Genomic DNA, 15,754 nt, shown 5'->3' with positions numbered 1-15,754 from the left:
GGGAGGGGAAACTGAAAACTAGCTTTTACCACATAGTGATGTTACCATGGAAAGACAAAACTCCCACCCATGCAAACCTGCTGATTAGAAGGTCCTTTGTAGACTGTGTTTTGAATCAGCAACTATCAGCAAATTACCCTGATCAAACTTTTTCACACTTTCCTCAGCTGTTCTACAATATGATATACAGTGGTGGAAAATGTACCCAACTGTCATACTTGAGTAAAAGTAAAGATACCTTAATAGAAAATTACTTAAGTAAAAGTAAAAGTCACCCAGTAAAATTCTACTTGAGTAAAAGTCTAAAAGTATTTGGTTTAAAATATACTTAAGTATTAAAAGTAAAAGTATAAATAATTTCATATTCCTTATATTAAGCAAACCAGATGGCACCATTTTCTTGTTTTTTATTTATTTACGGAAAGCCGCGGGCACACTCCAACATTGAGACATAACTTACAAATGAAGAATGTGTGTTTAGTGAGTCCGCCAGATCAGAGGCAGTAGGCGTGAACAAGGATGTTTGGTTGATAAGTGCATGAATTTGACTATTTTCCTGTCCTGCTAAGTATTCAAACTGTAATTAGTTATTTTGGGTGTCAGGGAAAATGTATGGAGTAAAAAGTACAATATTTTCTTAAGGAATGTAGTGAAGTAAAAGTAAAAGTAGTAAAAAATATAAATAGTAAAGTACAGATACCCATAAAAACTACTTAAGTAGTTCTTAATTATTTTTTTTCACTTAAGTACTTTACACCACTGATGGTGTAATTTTGACTGCACTAGGCCTTTAACATCAACAGGAATTTGTTTAATCTGAACTACTTATTTTTTAAACTAATAACGTTAGCTTCCCCCAAAAAAACATACAGGTTATCTTTGGCATTAAGATCATGATTCATCCATTTCCCAACCATGGATTTAAGATTAACTTTATGTTTTGGGGACACTCATCCAGCATTAGTTAAATGCAGTAATGAGCCAGACAAACAATGTAATATTTATGCAGGTCTAATGGATTTCCAGAACAAAGAAACCATTAAGCAGGAATGTCAATATAACAAAGGAAAATACATTCATGCTGTGCATTTAAATTACAAGGCATTTATAGTGTCCCGCATCAGAGAGTTTCACTTCGGTCAGTTTTAATAAAGTGTTGCCTTTCTGAAGTTCTTTGAACAGTGCTGTTCTTACTCTGTAGAAGTCATTCTGCTCCTCTTCTCCGCTCTGCTTTTCATAAATATGGACAGTAGTGAGGGACTTGTCCGGTCTGAGCCACTCCACCTTTGTGCCCACAGCACTAATGCTGGGTTTGAAGTTACATGGCAAAATTACATCATTCCCCGCCAAGGCAACAACAGGACCAGTAGGACCTCTCAGTTAAAATTTCACTGGGAAGAATGATAGGCAAAGAAAAAATATGCTAAAACAAACTGTTAAAAAAAACATTATTACATGTATGCTGAACACAGACAGAGATCCTAACTTCACCTTTACTGTGAAGGTCCTTGAATATATTCAAGGAGATTGCCCACAGTCATCTTAGCCTATTTTATTTTCATATTTTTGATTGAAAGAAATTATAGTGTCAAGGTCAGACGTATGGGTGAACCCCAGTTGGGTGAAAAGTTTAAATATTTCCTCTTAGACATGGTCTACTCAATGGTTGTATGTATTTAATGTTAAGAGGTACAGCCAATGCCGCAATACAGCCAAGCAACGCTGAGTCTCGCCCTGCTCGTTGCCTCAGCGAATGGAGTCGGCACTCCCACACAGCTACCAAGCTAGCACTCGTCATGGAAATGGGGTTGGCGAATTGTGAATTTGGATGAATACCCAACAACCCATACATCAAAAAATAGCTACAAAGCTCTACTTTGTAACCTGCTATGTGTTGTTTGTGTCTCTGATGCCGCGTTAAAAACAACTGGGAACTGGGAACTCGGAAATCTCAGACTCCCGACTTAAGTGAATTCAAGACAACTGGAACCTCAGGGGGAAAAAACAAGGTCAAATCATGACTTCAGTGATCTTCAGATCGGAAAGTCAGAGCACTAGAAAGATGCCTGAGTTCCCGAGTTAGATGACAGTTCCCCAAAAAACATCCAGTCGGAGCTTGTTTTTCCCCAAGTTCCGAGTTTTCTTGAACACACTGAAGTCGGAAGTCAGAGACTTCAGTGCGTTCAAGACAACTGGGAACTCTGAAAAAAACGAGCTCCGACAGGGAAAAATAATTTTAACCGGTCAACCAACTCAGAATTTCAAGTCGGAAACTCAGGCATCTTTCTAGAGCTTTGACTTTCCTACCTGCAGATCACTGAAGATCGTTTTCTTCAGAGTTCCCAGCTGCCTTGAAAGTGCATTCAGAAATTATTCATACCCCTTGACTTATTCCACATTTTGTTGTGTTACAGCCTGAATTCAAAATTGATTAAATTGATTTTGATTTCACCCATCTACACACAATACCCCATAATGGCAAAGTGAAAACATGTTTTTTGAAATTGTTGCAAATGTATAGAAAATTAAATACAGAAATATGAATTTACATTAAGTATTCACACCCCTTTGCTGTGACACTCCAGGTGCATCCTTGAGATGTCACTACAACTTGTTTCAGTTGTTTGGACATTAGAAAGCAACACACCTGTCTATATGAGGTCCCAAAGTTGACAGTTCATGTCAGATCACGCAACTTGAGTCAAGATCTATTTCTTACTTTACTCCTAGGAACAAGGCATCATTGAAAGCAGTGATTTATGGGGTAGTGTGAAGGTGGAGCAATTGAAGTTGAAGATTCCTGGTGTTTGTGATGGCCGCCGTTTGGTGCGATGCTGACCCTGTTGTGAGCATGGTGAAACAGAGCAGGAGCGCATGGGATAGAGGATTGTGTAGTTTCGCTGGATTAAGTTGTGTGTGCGTCAACTGTAGGGGTACACATGTTGCTGGGGATCGGAAGTGTCTGGTGCGAGAGGCAGGTTGAGGTGGCTAGAGTCAGAGTAGTGCAGAAGATGCCGTATGCTGAGGCAGTGAAGAAAGTAGAGGAGGATGGGTCAAGGATGAGGGATTCTGAGAGGATCCCTATGGAAATTAGATCTATGCCAGCACAAAGGGATAGGCCAATGAGTGATACAGTATATGCTTCAGTAAGGTTGGCTTCTAAGCGTTCATAGCAATTGTTATCACCTGTACTGCAGAAATGGAACGTGAGTGGTGGTGGCAGCTGCAGAGAAGCACTTGGGTGTATGAGATTTGACTTCAGAAGAGTTACAGCATGTGTCGAGTGGTGGTGTCCAGTCCTCCTGGGTCGTTGGCCTGGGGTAGGATCAGAAAGGGTTAATAATGAAATCAGGTGATGTGTTTTAATTAGTTTTTTTTAAACTAGGCAAGTCAGTTAAGATCACGTTTTTATTTACAATGACGGCCTACACCGGCCAAACCCGGATGATGCTGGGCCAATTGTGCATCGCCCTATGGCACTCCCAATCACAGCCAGTTGTGATACAGCCTGGATTTGAACCTATCTGTAGTGACACCTCAAGCACAGTGCCTTGGACCACTGCGCCACTCGGGAGCCCCACAAGTGTAGGGATAGTGTAGGGATAGTTGGAAGGGTCATAAAAATATTAAAATATGTATACTTTTTTAAAATTGAAAATTATGTTTTTGGTTCCCATTTCCCATTTTGTATCATAAAGTGTAATGGATCTGTATTATAGTTCAGTTGGGGGCGGTAATGCAACATATTGGATGCCAACCGCTATTAAACTCACCGAAGAAGTGCATGTCAGAGCAGAAACTATACTTGGACAGAAGTCCAAGGAACTGTTCGAAGATCGGCGAGATAGAATTGTGATGAGGCATGTATCTGGGGAAGGATATTAAATCATGTCTCATGTTGAATGTTTCCAAGAACACAGTGGTCTCCATCATTGGGAAATTTTAAAAATATGAAACTACCCAGACTCTGCCTAGAACTACCTGCCCGATCAAACTGAGCAATCGGGCAAGAAGGACCTTAGTCAGGGAGATGACCAAGAACCCAATGACCACTCTGACAGAACTACAGAGTTCCTTGCCTGAGATGGGAGAACATGCCAGAAGGACAACAGTCTCTACAGCACTTCACCAATCTGGGTTTTATCAGTGGCCAGAAGGAAGCCACTCCTGAGAAAAAGGCACATGACAGCATGCCTGAAGTTTGCAAAAAGGCATGTGAAAGACTGAGCATAAGACAAAAATCTAACTATTTGGCAGGAACACAAAGTGTTATGTCTGGAGAAAACCAGGCACAGCTCATCATCTGTCTAGCACCATCCCTACGATAAGCATGGGGGTGGCAGCATCAAGCTATGGGGACTGGAAATCTGGTGAGGATAGAAAGAACAATGAATGGAGCTAAATACAGGCAAATCGTTGACGAAAACCATCTTCAGATTGTAGATTCCAGACTGGGGCGAAGATTTACGTTCCAACAGGACAATGACCCCAAACATACAGCAAAAGCAATGCTGGAATAGCTTCAGAACAAGAATATGAAAGTCCTTGAGTAGCCCAGACTTTAATCCTATTGAAAATATGTAGAAAGACTTGAAGATTGCTGTTCACCGCAGATCCTCATCTAACTTAACAGACCTTGAGAAAATCTACAAGGAAGCTGCCAAAGGTGCTTCCACAAAATATTTACTAAGGGGTGTGAATACTTATGTAAATTTGAAATTTGCAAAATGTTCTGAAAACATGTTTTCACTTTGTCATTATTGGGTATTGGGATATTGTGTGTAGCTGGATGAAAAAAAAAATGACTCAATTTTGAGTTCAGGCTGTAACAACAAAAGTGGAATAAGTCATGGTTATGAATACTTTCTGAAGGCACTGTATGTCAGGATCAAAAAAATGTCAGGATCAAAAAAATATGAAAGGAGGAAAGTCCAGGTAAAAAGTTAAAGGAAAACCCACCTCAGTCTTCTGAAACCCTAACCCTGGGATAGTTATTTTTTTCAGCAGGACAATTACACAAATGTTCATGCAAAAGACACACCGGATTGGTGTTTGCAAACTCGATCTACTCAGGGTTTTCTAAAGATAACCAGCTTCAGTTTCACATTGCAGTTTAGGCTTCATCCATACTACGAAGGTGGATATTGCTCGTCTGCCTGCTGCCAACTCAGCAGGCTTCTAACTGCACGTGCATGATGTCCCACATGGCTAGCACTAGTCGAATGCCAAACTTTTCAATGAGACAATGCTGAAACAGTCTATGAGCGAGTCAGTGCCACATTTGAATTTGTGCCGAAATAAAAATGAAAAAAGTTATTTTACAAATTCAGCAGGCTATGGTGTGAAATATGATTTTAGAAGTGCAATCTATATTTTCCAACTGAGCACAGCTTTCAGTTCAACATCTAGTTTTGATTTAGGCTCAATTTGATTGTCGTCAACTAACGTGAATTCAACATGAAATCAACCCAAAAAAGTCTGTCATTGGAATTAGATTAATAGTTAGGTGAAAAAAAAGACTCAAGGTATCTTTGTGCCAACAAAAATAAGTGGTTAAAGGTGTCCAAAACACAAAAATATATTTTCTGAGCATTCTTATGCAGTACCTCCTAGATATAGGACAGACACTTCAAAATCTCCAAGTCAGAAACTCTGGCATCTTTCTAGAGCACTGACTTTCCGACCTGAAGTAATAATTTGACCCTGTTATAAGTGTTAATTGCTGTTTAGCTATGATTAGTAGTGTTCGCAGTAGACTGACAATGAAAAGTACTGGTATTAAAAATAAGTCATTGCAAAAAAAGTGCAGTTTAATTATTTTATTTAAAAAGACCTTAAGGCATCTTGATAAAAAAAAGTTTCAAAGTCTTTAGCAACTGACAAAAGAGAGCAGACCATATTACATCAATATAATATAACTAAGTATATAACAGTATATTCACACATTGAAAAACCTGAGAATGGCTTTAAAAGATCATATAGAACAGAATTGATCATGTTGATTTCAACTGTTACGCAAATCTTTATTGAATTATCAGTTTTAAAAAGGTGACCTTGAATATATTCCATTTAGATCAAAAAAGTAAACAGAACATGAATCAAATGCATAATGATTTACAAAGTATAACCGTTTCAAAGTCTTTAGCAACTGACAAAAAAAAATTACAGGAGAGGGTACAACGCATTAGTACATAAAGAGACCACAAGTATATTCACATATTTACAAATGGCAAACCTTTCATAAGTACAAGTATTAAAACCTGACAATGAGGTTAAGAGAAAATAGAAAGTGAAATAATAAAAAGTGAACATCTTATCTAAAAGAGGAAGCTGAAAAAAAAAACATCTAATGTATCAGAGTGAAATCAGTCTCACAACATCACAGTTTGAGGTTGTCATTTTGTCCCATCCCAACATTAGCAACAGACAACAGAGAGGATAAACTGCACTAAGTACCATTCATTATACGAAACAAGAGTTAACACAAGCCTTTGAACACTAATAACTTAATGCAGTCATAAATATATTATTTCTGCACATTCAAATTACCCATTTAAAAAAAAAAAAAAAGTCACAAAACCCACACATATTTCTACAGCCATTGTCTCGGGAAGTATGTGCGAGAACTTCATTTTTAACAGCTTTGTAGTATACTGTGGATTGGCTGATCCCTAGCACATCCATCCAATCACAGTGGAGATCCTTGGGAAGACACTTCTCAGTGAAGATGCTCAGTATACGGCAACCACAAACCTAATTACAAAGGTTACGTTCTTATATCTACACAAGCATACCACTTAGAATAAATGCTCAATACATTGCTTAATTCTAAGTGATATGCTAGTGTTACTAGAGCAGAGCCAAAGAAATAAGTAGAATCTGACTCAAACCACCAGTGTTACATCTGGCATCAACTCTGAACCGGAAGAAGTATCCTGGCTGACGTCAGGTGACAGGAAGTTCAGGCCCTGCGATCGTAGTCAGCGACCATCCTCTTGATGTGGGACAGTTTGGCCTTCAGGTATTTACACCTGCGCTTCTTCAACTGGTAATCTGCTGACTGTAGACCAGGAAGAATGGGCCAATGAAGGTACATTGTCTTCTGTAGCTGGTCAGTTTTGTTTTATGACTATAATAAGTATGGTAAGTACAAGTGTATAGAAATCTAGTTCTAAATCAGTTCACAAGGGACATGATAACCACATGTACTTTCTCAAACTTCATGACAATGTGGGACTGGGGTGTAGTACTCAGAAGAGACACAAGAGGGCGTACATAAGGAAGTAGATCAAACAAAGAGGCGTTGCTTAAATGTTGTGGATACCTACCTTCTTTATGTCCTTTAGCCTGTTGTACTTTTCCATAGCATCCTGTAGGGGAAAGAAAGATTATTGAAAATGCAAACAAATATACTTCTCAAACAACTATCCCTCTCATGAACCCTTTCTTCCACACCCTAAAGTTAGCATGTGATTGAGAAACAATGCAACATATCATGGACATTTTCTCAAAGCTATAAATTGGGACCAGAATTTTTACTGGCCACATGACCTGACCAGGAAAACCTTTAACTACCTAGCTAGTCCTCTAAAGTGCACGTTTGAGATTGACTACATTCAAACTGCACAGAATCACTGATCAACAAATCACCTTGCTTCCCAAATAACTAGTCATCATGTGATCAAGATTAGCCCATTCCTCACCAAAATGATTCCATCAAACTCACCAGGAACTGGGGGCTTCCCTCCTGCAGCTCATCCAGCTCTCTGTCCACCTCTGACAGGCTCTTGTTGATGATGTCCAGCTCTCCCTGCAGGTCCTTGTACTCCTGGTGATCCCGGTCAAACTCACGCTTGTAGTCCACACGTTCCTGCTCATTGGCAATGGTGGGGAACTCACTGAGGAGAGAGAGAAAGGGGGAGAGAGGGTGTGTCAGAATACACTTGAACATTTTATTGTGGAAACCTAGACGGCAATATGTTTTCAGACTTTGTGGCACAGAACAGCAACTTCAATCTTGTAGTATTAATAGTAGCTGTCAACTAAAATACATACAACCATTATCACTACAACTGTAATTCTGTCTCTCTCTGTACCTGTCGAAGTCATTGTCGTCATCCAGCTCGTCCCCAGAGGAAGCGTAGTCTGTATCCTGTCCATCAGTACGGCGAGGACGACCGGCCCGTCTCTTCTTGGGCTTCCCTGCTGCTGAGCTGGCCATCTCTGAGCCACTGCTGTAGGGGGCACTACTGTGCACAGGGAAGTCACAAACTACTGGAGGACTATGAGACAGACAAGGAAAGATGGGAGTCTTGATTTAGTACTTTAGAAATAGAGTTGCCCCAATACAAACTGATCAAATTACTCCATTTAGTATTATTAACCATTGACGAACCAAAATGACCCGGGTCAGTTAATGCGGGGAGCTTCACTTCCCCTAAGCAGTGATCAATGCTGCGGTCTACCTGCTAACACTTAAAAGTTAGTGTTGGATTACTGTTGTAGGCCATTACAGCTACTGCCACAAGCAAAAGTTTAAAAAATATAAATAAATAAAAAGTGCAGAACTTGCACTGCCCATTTTTACTTTGCTGACCGGGTGGGAAAAATTGACACTAATGTTGTGTAATGGTGAATTAAAAATAAAAGCAAAACATTTCTGCTTCAAACAAGCATGACAAGGTGCATTAGTGTATTTCAGTCACCAGTCATACTGGTGGTTGAGTTGTGGAAAGGTTACCACTTTCTGGGGTGAGATAAGCTGTGAGTTGACCTACAGTACCATCCATGACTGATGATTGCACTACAGGAAACATGAACATTTGGTTCTGCCAGAAAGATTTCCTCATGCCAAATAATGATAATAAAAAGGTTGATTCTGACATGAGACCATTCTCTCCAGCTATTTGTGTGATCACACACACACCACAGGTCTTGCATTCCAGAGACCAGGGGTGGTATTTCTTTCTAAGTTCCTACATTTAAGATAATCATCCCAGAGACAGACACACGGTCTCTATTGTTCCTTAAAAACAACTGTTTGACATCGAGGTTGTGCGATAAACACTTTTTTACAAATATAGTACAACCACTCTGGACTTTTATTTGGGACTAGGTAATGTACATAACTGATCATGGGATGATAGCCCATTTTTGCAAGGGGTCTGGTGACATCTTTTTTTGAAGAATTTTACTCAAAAACAATTCCAATCTTGGTGAAATGCCAAGCAAGCTTATGTCTGACTTTCAATATGATGCACAAGACAACAGTTGCTCCTCTCCAACAATGGAAATACAGACTTGTTCAATGTGATGATGTCATCGTCAGATGGAGGGGAAAGAAGGAATGTCCCACTTCCTTCACTATAGCCCTCACCTACCATTCTCACTGTCCTTTCATAGCAGTGTCTTACAGTAAATGGACTTAAATGGACGGAAGATGTCGCCCATTTCAACATTCTCCGTCTTCTGCACAGAAAATCACATATGCCCACACAACCCCGCACAAACACGCCCAGTCATCTCAGTACTGCAGCAAGCCCTAACATGCTATCGTCCCCTCCCAGCAGTGTAGAATAACACCATAAGATTCGGATCAACCTCAAACCTGCCATTACTGTGGAAGCACTACACTGGTCTGCACTGACATATGTAGAAAACAGAACAATCTTCTCAAATCAAAGTTTGTCAAGTGCACCGAATACAACCTTATAGTGAAATGCTTACTTACAGGCTTTAACCAATAATGCAAAAAAGGTATTAGGTGAACAATAGGTAAGTAAAGAAATAAAACAACAGTAAAAAGACAGGCTACATACAGTAGCATGGCTATAAAAGTAGAGGCTACATACAGACACCGGTTAGTCAGGTTGATTGAGGTAGTATGTACATATAGATATGGTTAAAGTTACTATGCATATGATGAACAGAGAATAGCAGTAGCGTAAAAGAGGGGTTGGCGGGTGGAGGGAGGAGGGATAAGGCAGATAGCTTGATTAGCCAATGTGCGGGAGCACTGGTTGATCAGCCCAATTGAGGTAGTATGTACATGAATGTATAGTTAAAGTGACTATGCATATATGATAAACCGAGAGTAGCAGCAGAGTAAAAAGAGGGGTTGGGGGGGCACACAATGTAAATAGTCCGGGTAGCCATTTGATTACCTGTTCATGAGTCTTATGGCTTTTGGGTAAAAACTGTTGAGAAGCCTTTTTGTCCTAGACTTGGCACTCCGGTACCGCTTGCCATGCGGTAGTAGAGAACAGTCTATGACTGGGGTGGCTGAGGTCTTTGACAATTTGTAGGGCCTTCCTCTGATACCGCCTGGTGTAGAGGTCCTGGATGGCAGGCAGCTAAGCTCAAGTGATGTACTGGGTCGTACTCACTACCCTCTGTAGTGCCATGCGGTCGGAGGCCGAGCAATTGCCGTACCAGGCAGTGATGCAACCAGTCAGGATGCTCTCGATGTTGCAGCTGTTGAACCTTGAGGATCTCAGGACCCATACCAAATCTTTTTAGTTTTCTGAGGGGGAATAGGCTTTGTCGTGCCCTCTTCACAACTGTCTTGGTGTGTTTGGAACATTCTAGTTTGTTGTTGATGTGGACACCAAGGAACTCTACCTGCTACACTACAGCCCCGTCGATGAGAATGCAGTGTGCTCGGTCCTCCTTTTCCTATAGTCCACAATCATCTCCTTAGTCTCGGTTACGTTGAGAGATAGGCTGTTAATTCTGGCACCACCCGGCCAGGTCTCTGACCTCCTCCCTATAGGCTGTCTCGTCGTTGATCAGGCCTACCACTGTTGTGTCGTCTGCAAACTTAATAGCCCACCACCATCTTGTTTCATGACCTAATGTTCCATGCACCCATGTAGATAGCTTTCCTTCCCTTTGGTAGTTAACAACTCTTTGTTTAATTCCCAGTATAACATTATGAGATGATAAGACAATATAAGGTAATTGTTCTTTGATCAATTCCACAGATCTAATCTCGTCTGTACTAAAGTGGGCTGTAGTTGTAGTGTAAGCCTGTTTGTAACTGTACTGTATTGTCTGTACTCACGCTGGGCTGTCATTGTAGGGAGGTTTGTCGTAGTTGGTGCTGGTGTCGTCCAGGTGACTCCTGGATCCTCCAAACTTCTCTGGGTAGTCGGTCAGCACCACACCTTCATCAGGAAAACCTGACACATTGTTCACCTGCAGAGGGGATACAACATATACTTCAGTGACCTAACTCACAGCAGGCGAGAGAGCCACAGCAGCTGAGAGAGCCACAGCAGCTGAGAGAGCCACAGCAGCTGAGAGAGCCACAGCAGCTGAGAGAACCACAGCAGCTGAGAGAGCCACAGCAGCTGAGAGAGCCACAGCAGCTGAGAGAGCCACAGCAGCTGAGAGAGCCACAGCAGCTGAGAGAGCCACAGCAGCTGAGAGAGCCACAACAGACAAGATAATCATACTATTTGTACTGTGGCAACGGAACCGCCTTGAGATACAAATTGAAAAAGTGTCATCTGAACAGGTAGGCCTATATGTGTGAAGGGGGAATTGAAATGCAGATGTACAGTAATAGAAGTATGCTTCCTCTGGGGAGTGAAATGCCACATCATGCTTAGATTGAATCCTCATCAGAACAATGACATACTGTATTTGATGACGTTGTACCAACTTGATAGTAAGACACATTTACACTGAAAAACATATGCAGAAATACTTCCCAGAGCAAAGCCAGCCACTATAGTAATGCTTGGAGCGTTGGTGTTGGGACTTTGTTCAGATCTGAAATTGCTAATTGCATAAGGCTAGCAATTTGGTAGTACCTCTGACAAGCTAAGTGGAATGTTCACAGTATGGTTTACACCAATCCACTCCTCTCAGACCTCCACAAGTGCATAAGGGGTAGGTACTAAGTAGGTGTCATTTGTAGACAGACAGAATTTTCCCATCAGCGTAATCAGTAGACCAGGGAAGACACACTCATCCATGCAATAACACTGCCTCAGCAATTTCAGAAAGGTTTTCACGAGCCACACAGCACTTCTCCGCCTCTTCAGTTTCTCAGGGTCATGTTGCTGTTCTGTAATGTTGTGCATGTGTCTACTTTGCTTGTATTGGTCAGCATGGGTTTAAATACTAGTTAGACCAGCTCTTCCTCTTTCACATTTTCCTCTAGTGCAAAACTCAAATACCAGTTGTAAGTTTGGTGAAAAAAGCTGCAGTGTGTAAATGTTAAATAATTTTGTTGGACCATACTGAAACTTACCTCGACTATGAGCCACTTACTATCTTGACTGAACTCCCACTTCATTATCATGATTTAGGTATTCATCGTTGACTCCTCTTTTTACTTTTGAGCACTGACCATGTTTTTCCTTAACTGCTTACTGTCCTCATTCAACAGAGAACCTCTTGAAATAATATACCTCCCAACTGCCATTTTTGTTTTTGAAGGTCTTATTCTACACACCATTTTACTGACTGGGAGTGAAACCACCATACACAAACCACACCCAGAAACTGAGTGTGAGAGAGCTCTCTCCTCAAACCTCCAATGCTGCTGACTCTGGGAGAACAGGTCTTACTACTTTACCTATCAGACTACTGCTGTAGAACAAAACAGTCAACAGGCAGACATATTGGCCTGACTAATCCTTCTCCATGCATGAGAACACAGTACCTGGTTTCACTGAAACCACCAGAGGTCAACAACAACTCTGACCGCAGCAGTTTGTTCAGAGACGGAAAACCCTGAAGGGTTAAGGTGAACGAAGTGCTACAATTCTGTGTAGGCTGTCATTCATAACAACTGGAACAGTCAACAACAACAAAAAATGTCCCCTCCTTTCTTCCTTCTTTCATACAGCCTTCAGGAAGTGAAAGAAACTATATGGTCAGACAAACTCTGCAGATATGATTTCCTAACTCTAGCTGTACATGTTTAGAGGAAGCATTACCTTTGAATAGAATCCGAGAGCATTTCAATAGTGTAAAATGTCTTCAATAATTTCTGTCCTATCCTTCATGATCACTGATCTGTTAGCGCCTAACAGGTGATATCAATATGAAACCGTATTGTCTCACTTATTACAAGTGTGTTTCCTTTGATCATTGTTTCCACATTTCCTCTCCTTGCTTCCCTCTGGGGTTTTGTGTGGAATGCAAGTGAAAGACAGGAGAAGACACAAGGAATTAAACAAATATATTCAACATTCATCCCCCATGTGTACCCATCCACTCCCTAACTCACCCATGCCTCCACGTCCTGGGGCGGGGCCTCCTCGTTGATGATCTTCACCTTCCTCCACAGGACGTTGGACTTGCCATAATTCCTGATTTTCTGGCGCGTCTTTAAGGCAAACACCATCATGATGATCAGAGCCGCCATCACCAGGAAGCCAAACACTATCGCTATGGCCTGGATTAGGATGGGGAAGTTGGGTGAGACACACAGACCCAGACACCACCACAGAGATGAGAGGAAGTATGCGGCAAAAGGAGGCATACATAAACACACACAAAGTACACTCACCTCCTGAGGCTCCACCACACAGTAATGGTAGAGATACTGGTTGACCAACATTCCTGAAACCTGGGGGCCCTGGTACTGGGCACACAGGCCTGCCAGCTGGCTCCCATAGATCGACCCTGTAGATTGAGCCATGGGGTTCACCGCCACCAGGTACACTATAGTCGCTATGAGCATCAGCAGGGCCAGGATAGCACAGATGATCACCACAGCTAGGTAGAACCTTCTAGACTCCGACAGGCCATGCCTCGACACCACGATGATGAAAATGACAAGGGCCGTGATGAAGCTGAATGCTGCCATGGCAATGATGAATCCTTTGCCAGTGCGAGGGTCATTGTAGTTCCCTCCGAGTCCGCCGTAGCCATAGTTGTTACCGGCACCATAGGCAGCACCACCAAAGCTACCGGAGTAACCACCGCCTCCGTACGAGCTGCCCCCATACGAGCTGCCCCCGTAACCACCGAAGCCAGACATGGCCCCCTGGCTGTCCCAGGCCAGCGTAGAGGCCACACAGGCAAATATGGCCACACAGAGGACAATGATGATGATGGCCATCAGCTTGATGATGCCCGGGGGAGACGTCCATTTGTAGAAGTGCTGGAACTCATCGTCGGGGTAGTAGGAGTACGCCGGCTGGGGTGGCTCATGACTGCAGAGGGAGACAGACAACCGATTAAACGTGGATTGTAACAGAGTGGGGGTGTCAAGTGTAGGAACATAAATTGTAGGATGAGCGAGTTAGCAAAGACAATTGTGTGTGAGACACATGTAGAGGAGAGCTATAAACTGCCGTGGGCCAACAACACAAGCTACAATCTCTATTGAGCAAACACCTCATATAGTATGAGTTATTGCACTACTATGGTTTTCGATAAACATAATACAAGATCAAACCTTTAGGTAAAAGTTCATGCCTTTTCCACCCAACAAGTATATCAAATATGTATAGTTCAGGAAGGTCATAAACCTTTTGACAAAGATATAGTAGGGGTAAAGTAAAAGTTACGACTCACTATCCATCTGACTCATAGGGAGGCGGACTCCCGTTGTGCTTGGAAGACATTCCTGAATCCACAGGTGCCCAAAGGGTCTCTCTCTTTAAAACTGTTTGAGCTCTGTTGGAGAAAAAAACATTAGAATAAAGCAAAGAAACATACAGCTCACTGCCTCAGTGTCTACAGGAGAGTTACAAAACACAGTGAATAATGACACAAGGCTTCCTCCCCAAGGGAAACAGTGAGAACAGGTGTGACAAAAACAAAAAAAAACAACAGTCAACAAAGAGGTGTTTTCAGTGGGGTATTCATTTTCAAATAATGAGGACAATTATCTGCGTTATTCTCTAATCCACATAAGCCATATGGCTTGTCAACCAGGTTAAATTTATATCTGCAACATTTTGAACCTGAATAATGACACAGTAACTGACATGCATTACTGATTTCTTAAATGAGGGTTCCCCAACTGGTTGCCACATGACGAATTTGACCTGCGGGTGGATTAATTTGCCCCCCCACATAAGACTGTAAAAACAAATATAAGCTAGGTTTGAAATGATTATGTTTTAGGCAAACATGTTATAGATTCTTGAAGTCAATTTGCAATCGACAAACTATTTGTAATTAGGGGGGGGGGGGGGGGGGGGTCGGTCCTTGAATTAATCTAGTTGTTGATCCCGTTGTTAAATCATAGGCTACTCATAACCAATAAAATTATATCAGTAAAGCGTTTGAACTAGGCTGAACAAATGTTGATACAAAAAAAAACTTTTGTTTCGTTTCCAACAACACGGCATTTTAATTAAGATAACATTGCGAAAAAAGATCATGTGATCTTACCACAAACACGATTTCACAATGAAACAAATGTTCCACAAAATAAAGCCGAACCACTCACCTGTTGGAAAATAGTCAGCGCGTCTGACACCAGTGGTTTCTGGTGAAATTCCGTCCGATTCTCAATAACAGGCCACACCTTGTTCAGGTGTGGCATCGTCAAAATATGACCCGCCCCTTCACCCCCCACCCCCACCACACACACACATTTCCCCGCCCCCGAATGTGAAGGGTGTCTGGTTTCCTCCTCTCATCTCCATCAGGCAGGCTTGTACCACAATGAAGAGTTGTTACAACGAAAAATGTATTGAAGCGAAACAAAGTCAACAGAAGTGAAACAAAACGAAAATAATCCAAGTCAAATGCACGTGCACTAATGTTTTATTTTGGTTGC

General features: G+C 41.7%; 1 protein-coding gene across 2 annotated transcripts; it reads right to left on the bottom strand.

The window, feature by feature from the left end:
* Positions 1 to 5,804: 5,804 nt before the first annotated feature.
* oclna (occludin a) lies at positions 5,805 to 15,542 on the bottom strand. Of its 2 annotated transcripts, XM_021601275.2 has the most exons (9): positions 15,422 to 15,542; positions 14,539 to 14,640; positions 13,526 to 14,174; positions 13,244 to 13,411; positions 11,063 to 11,196; positions 8,097 to 8,282; positions 7,727 to 7,898; positions 7,329 to 7,370; positions 5,805 to 7,060 (listed from the first exon to the last, which is right to left on the bottom strand). In XM_021601275.2, exons 2-9 carry the CDS (start codon positions 14,586 to 14,588, stop codon positions 6,962 to 6,964), a joined length of 1,500 nt encoding a protein of 499 aa, XP_021456950.2. In that variant the 5' UTR covers positions 14,589 to 14,640; positions 15,422 to 15,542; the 3' UTR covers positions 5,805 to 6,961.
* Positions 15,543 to 15,754: the final 212 nt, after the last annotated feature.

Source organism: Oncorhynchus mykiss, chromosome 5 (assembly GCF_013265735.2).
Source record: "Oncorhynchus mykiss isolate Arlee chromosome 5, USDA_OmykA_1.1, whole genome shotgun sequence".
Lineage (NCBI taxonomy): Eukaryota > Metazoa > Chordata > Actinopteri > Salmoniformes > Salmonidae > Oncorhynchus > Oncorhynchus mykiss.
The sequence above is the reverse complement of the archived record's forward strand: the minus strand, read 5'-3'. Positions and strand labels throughout refer to the sequence as shown.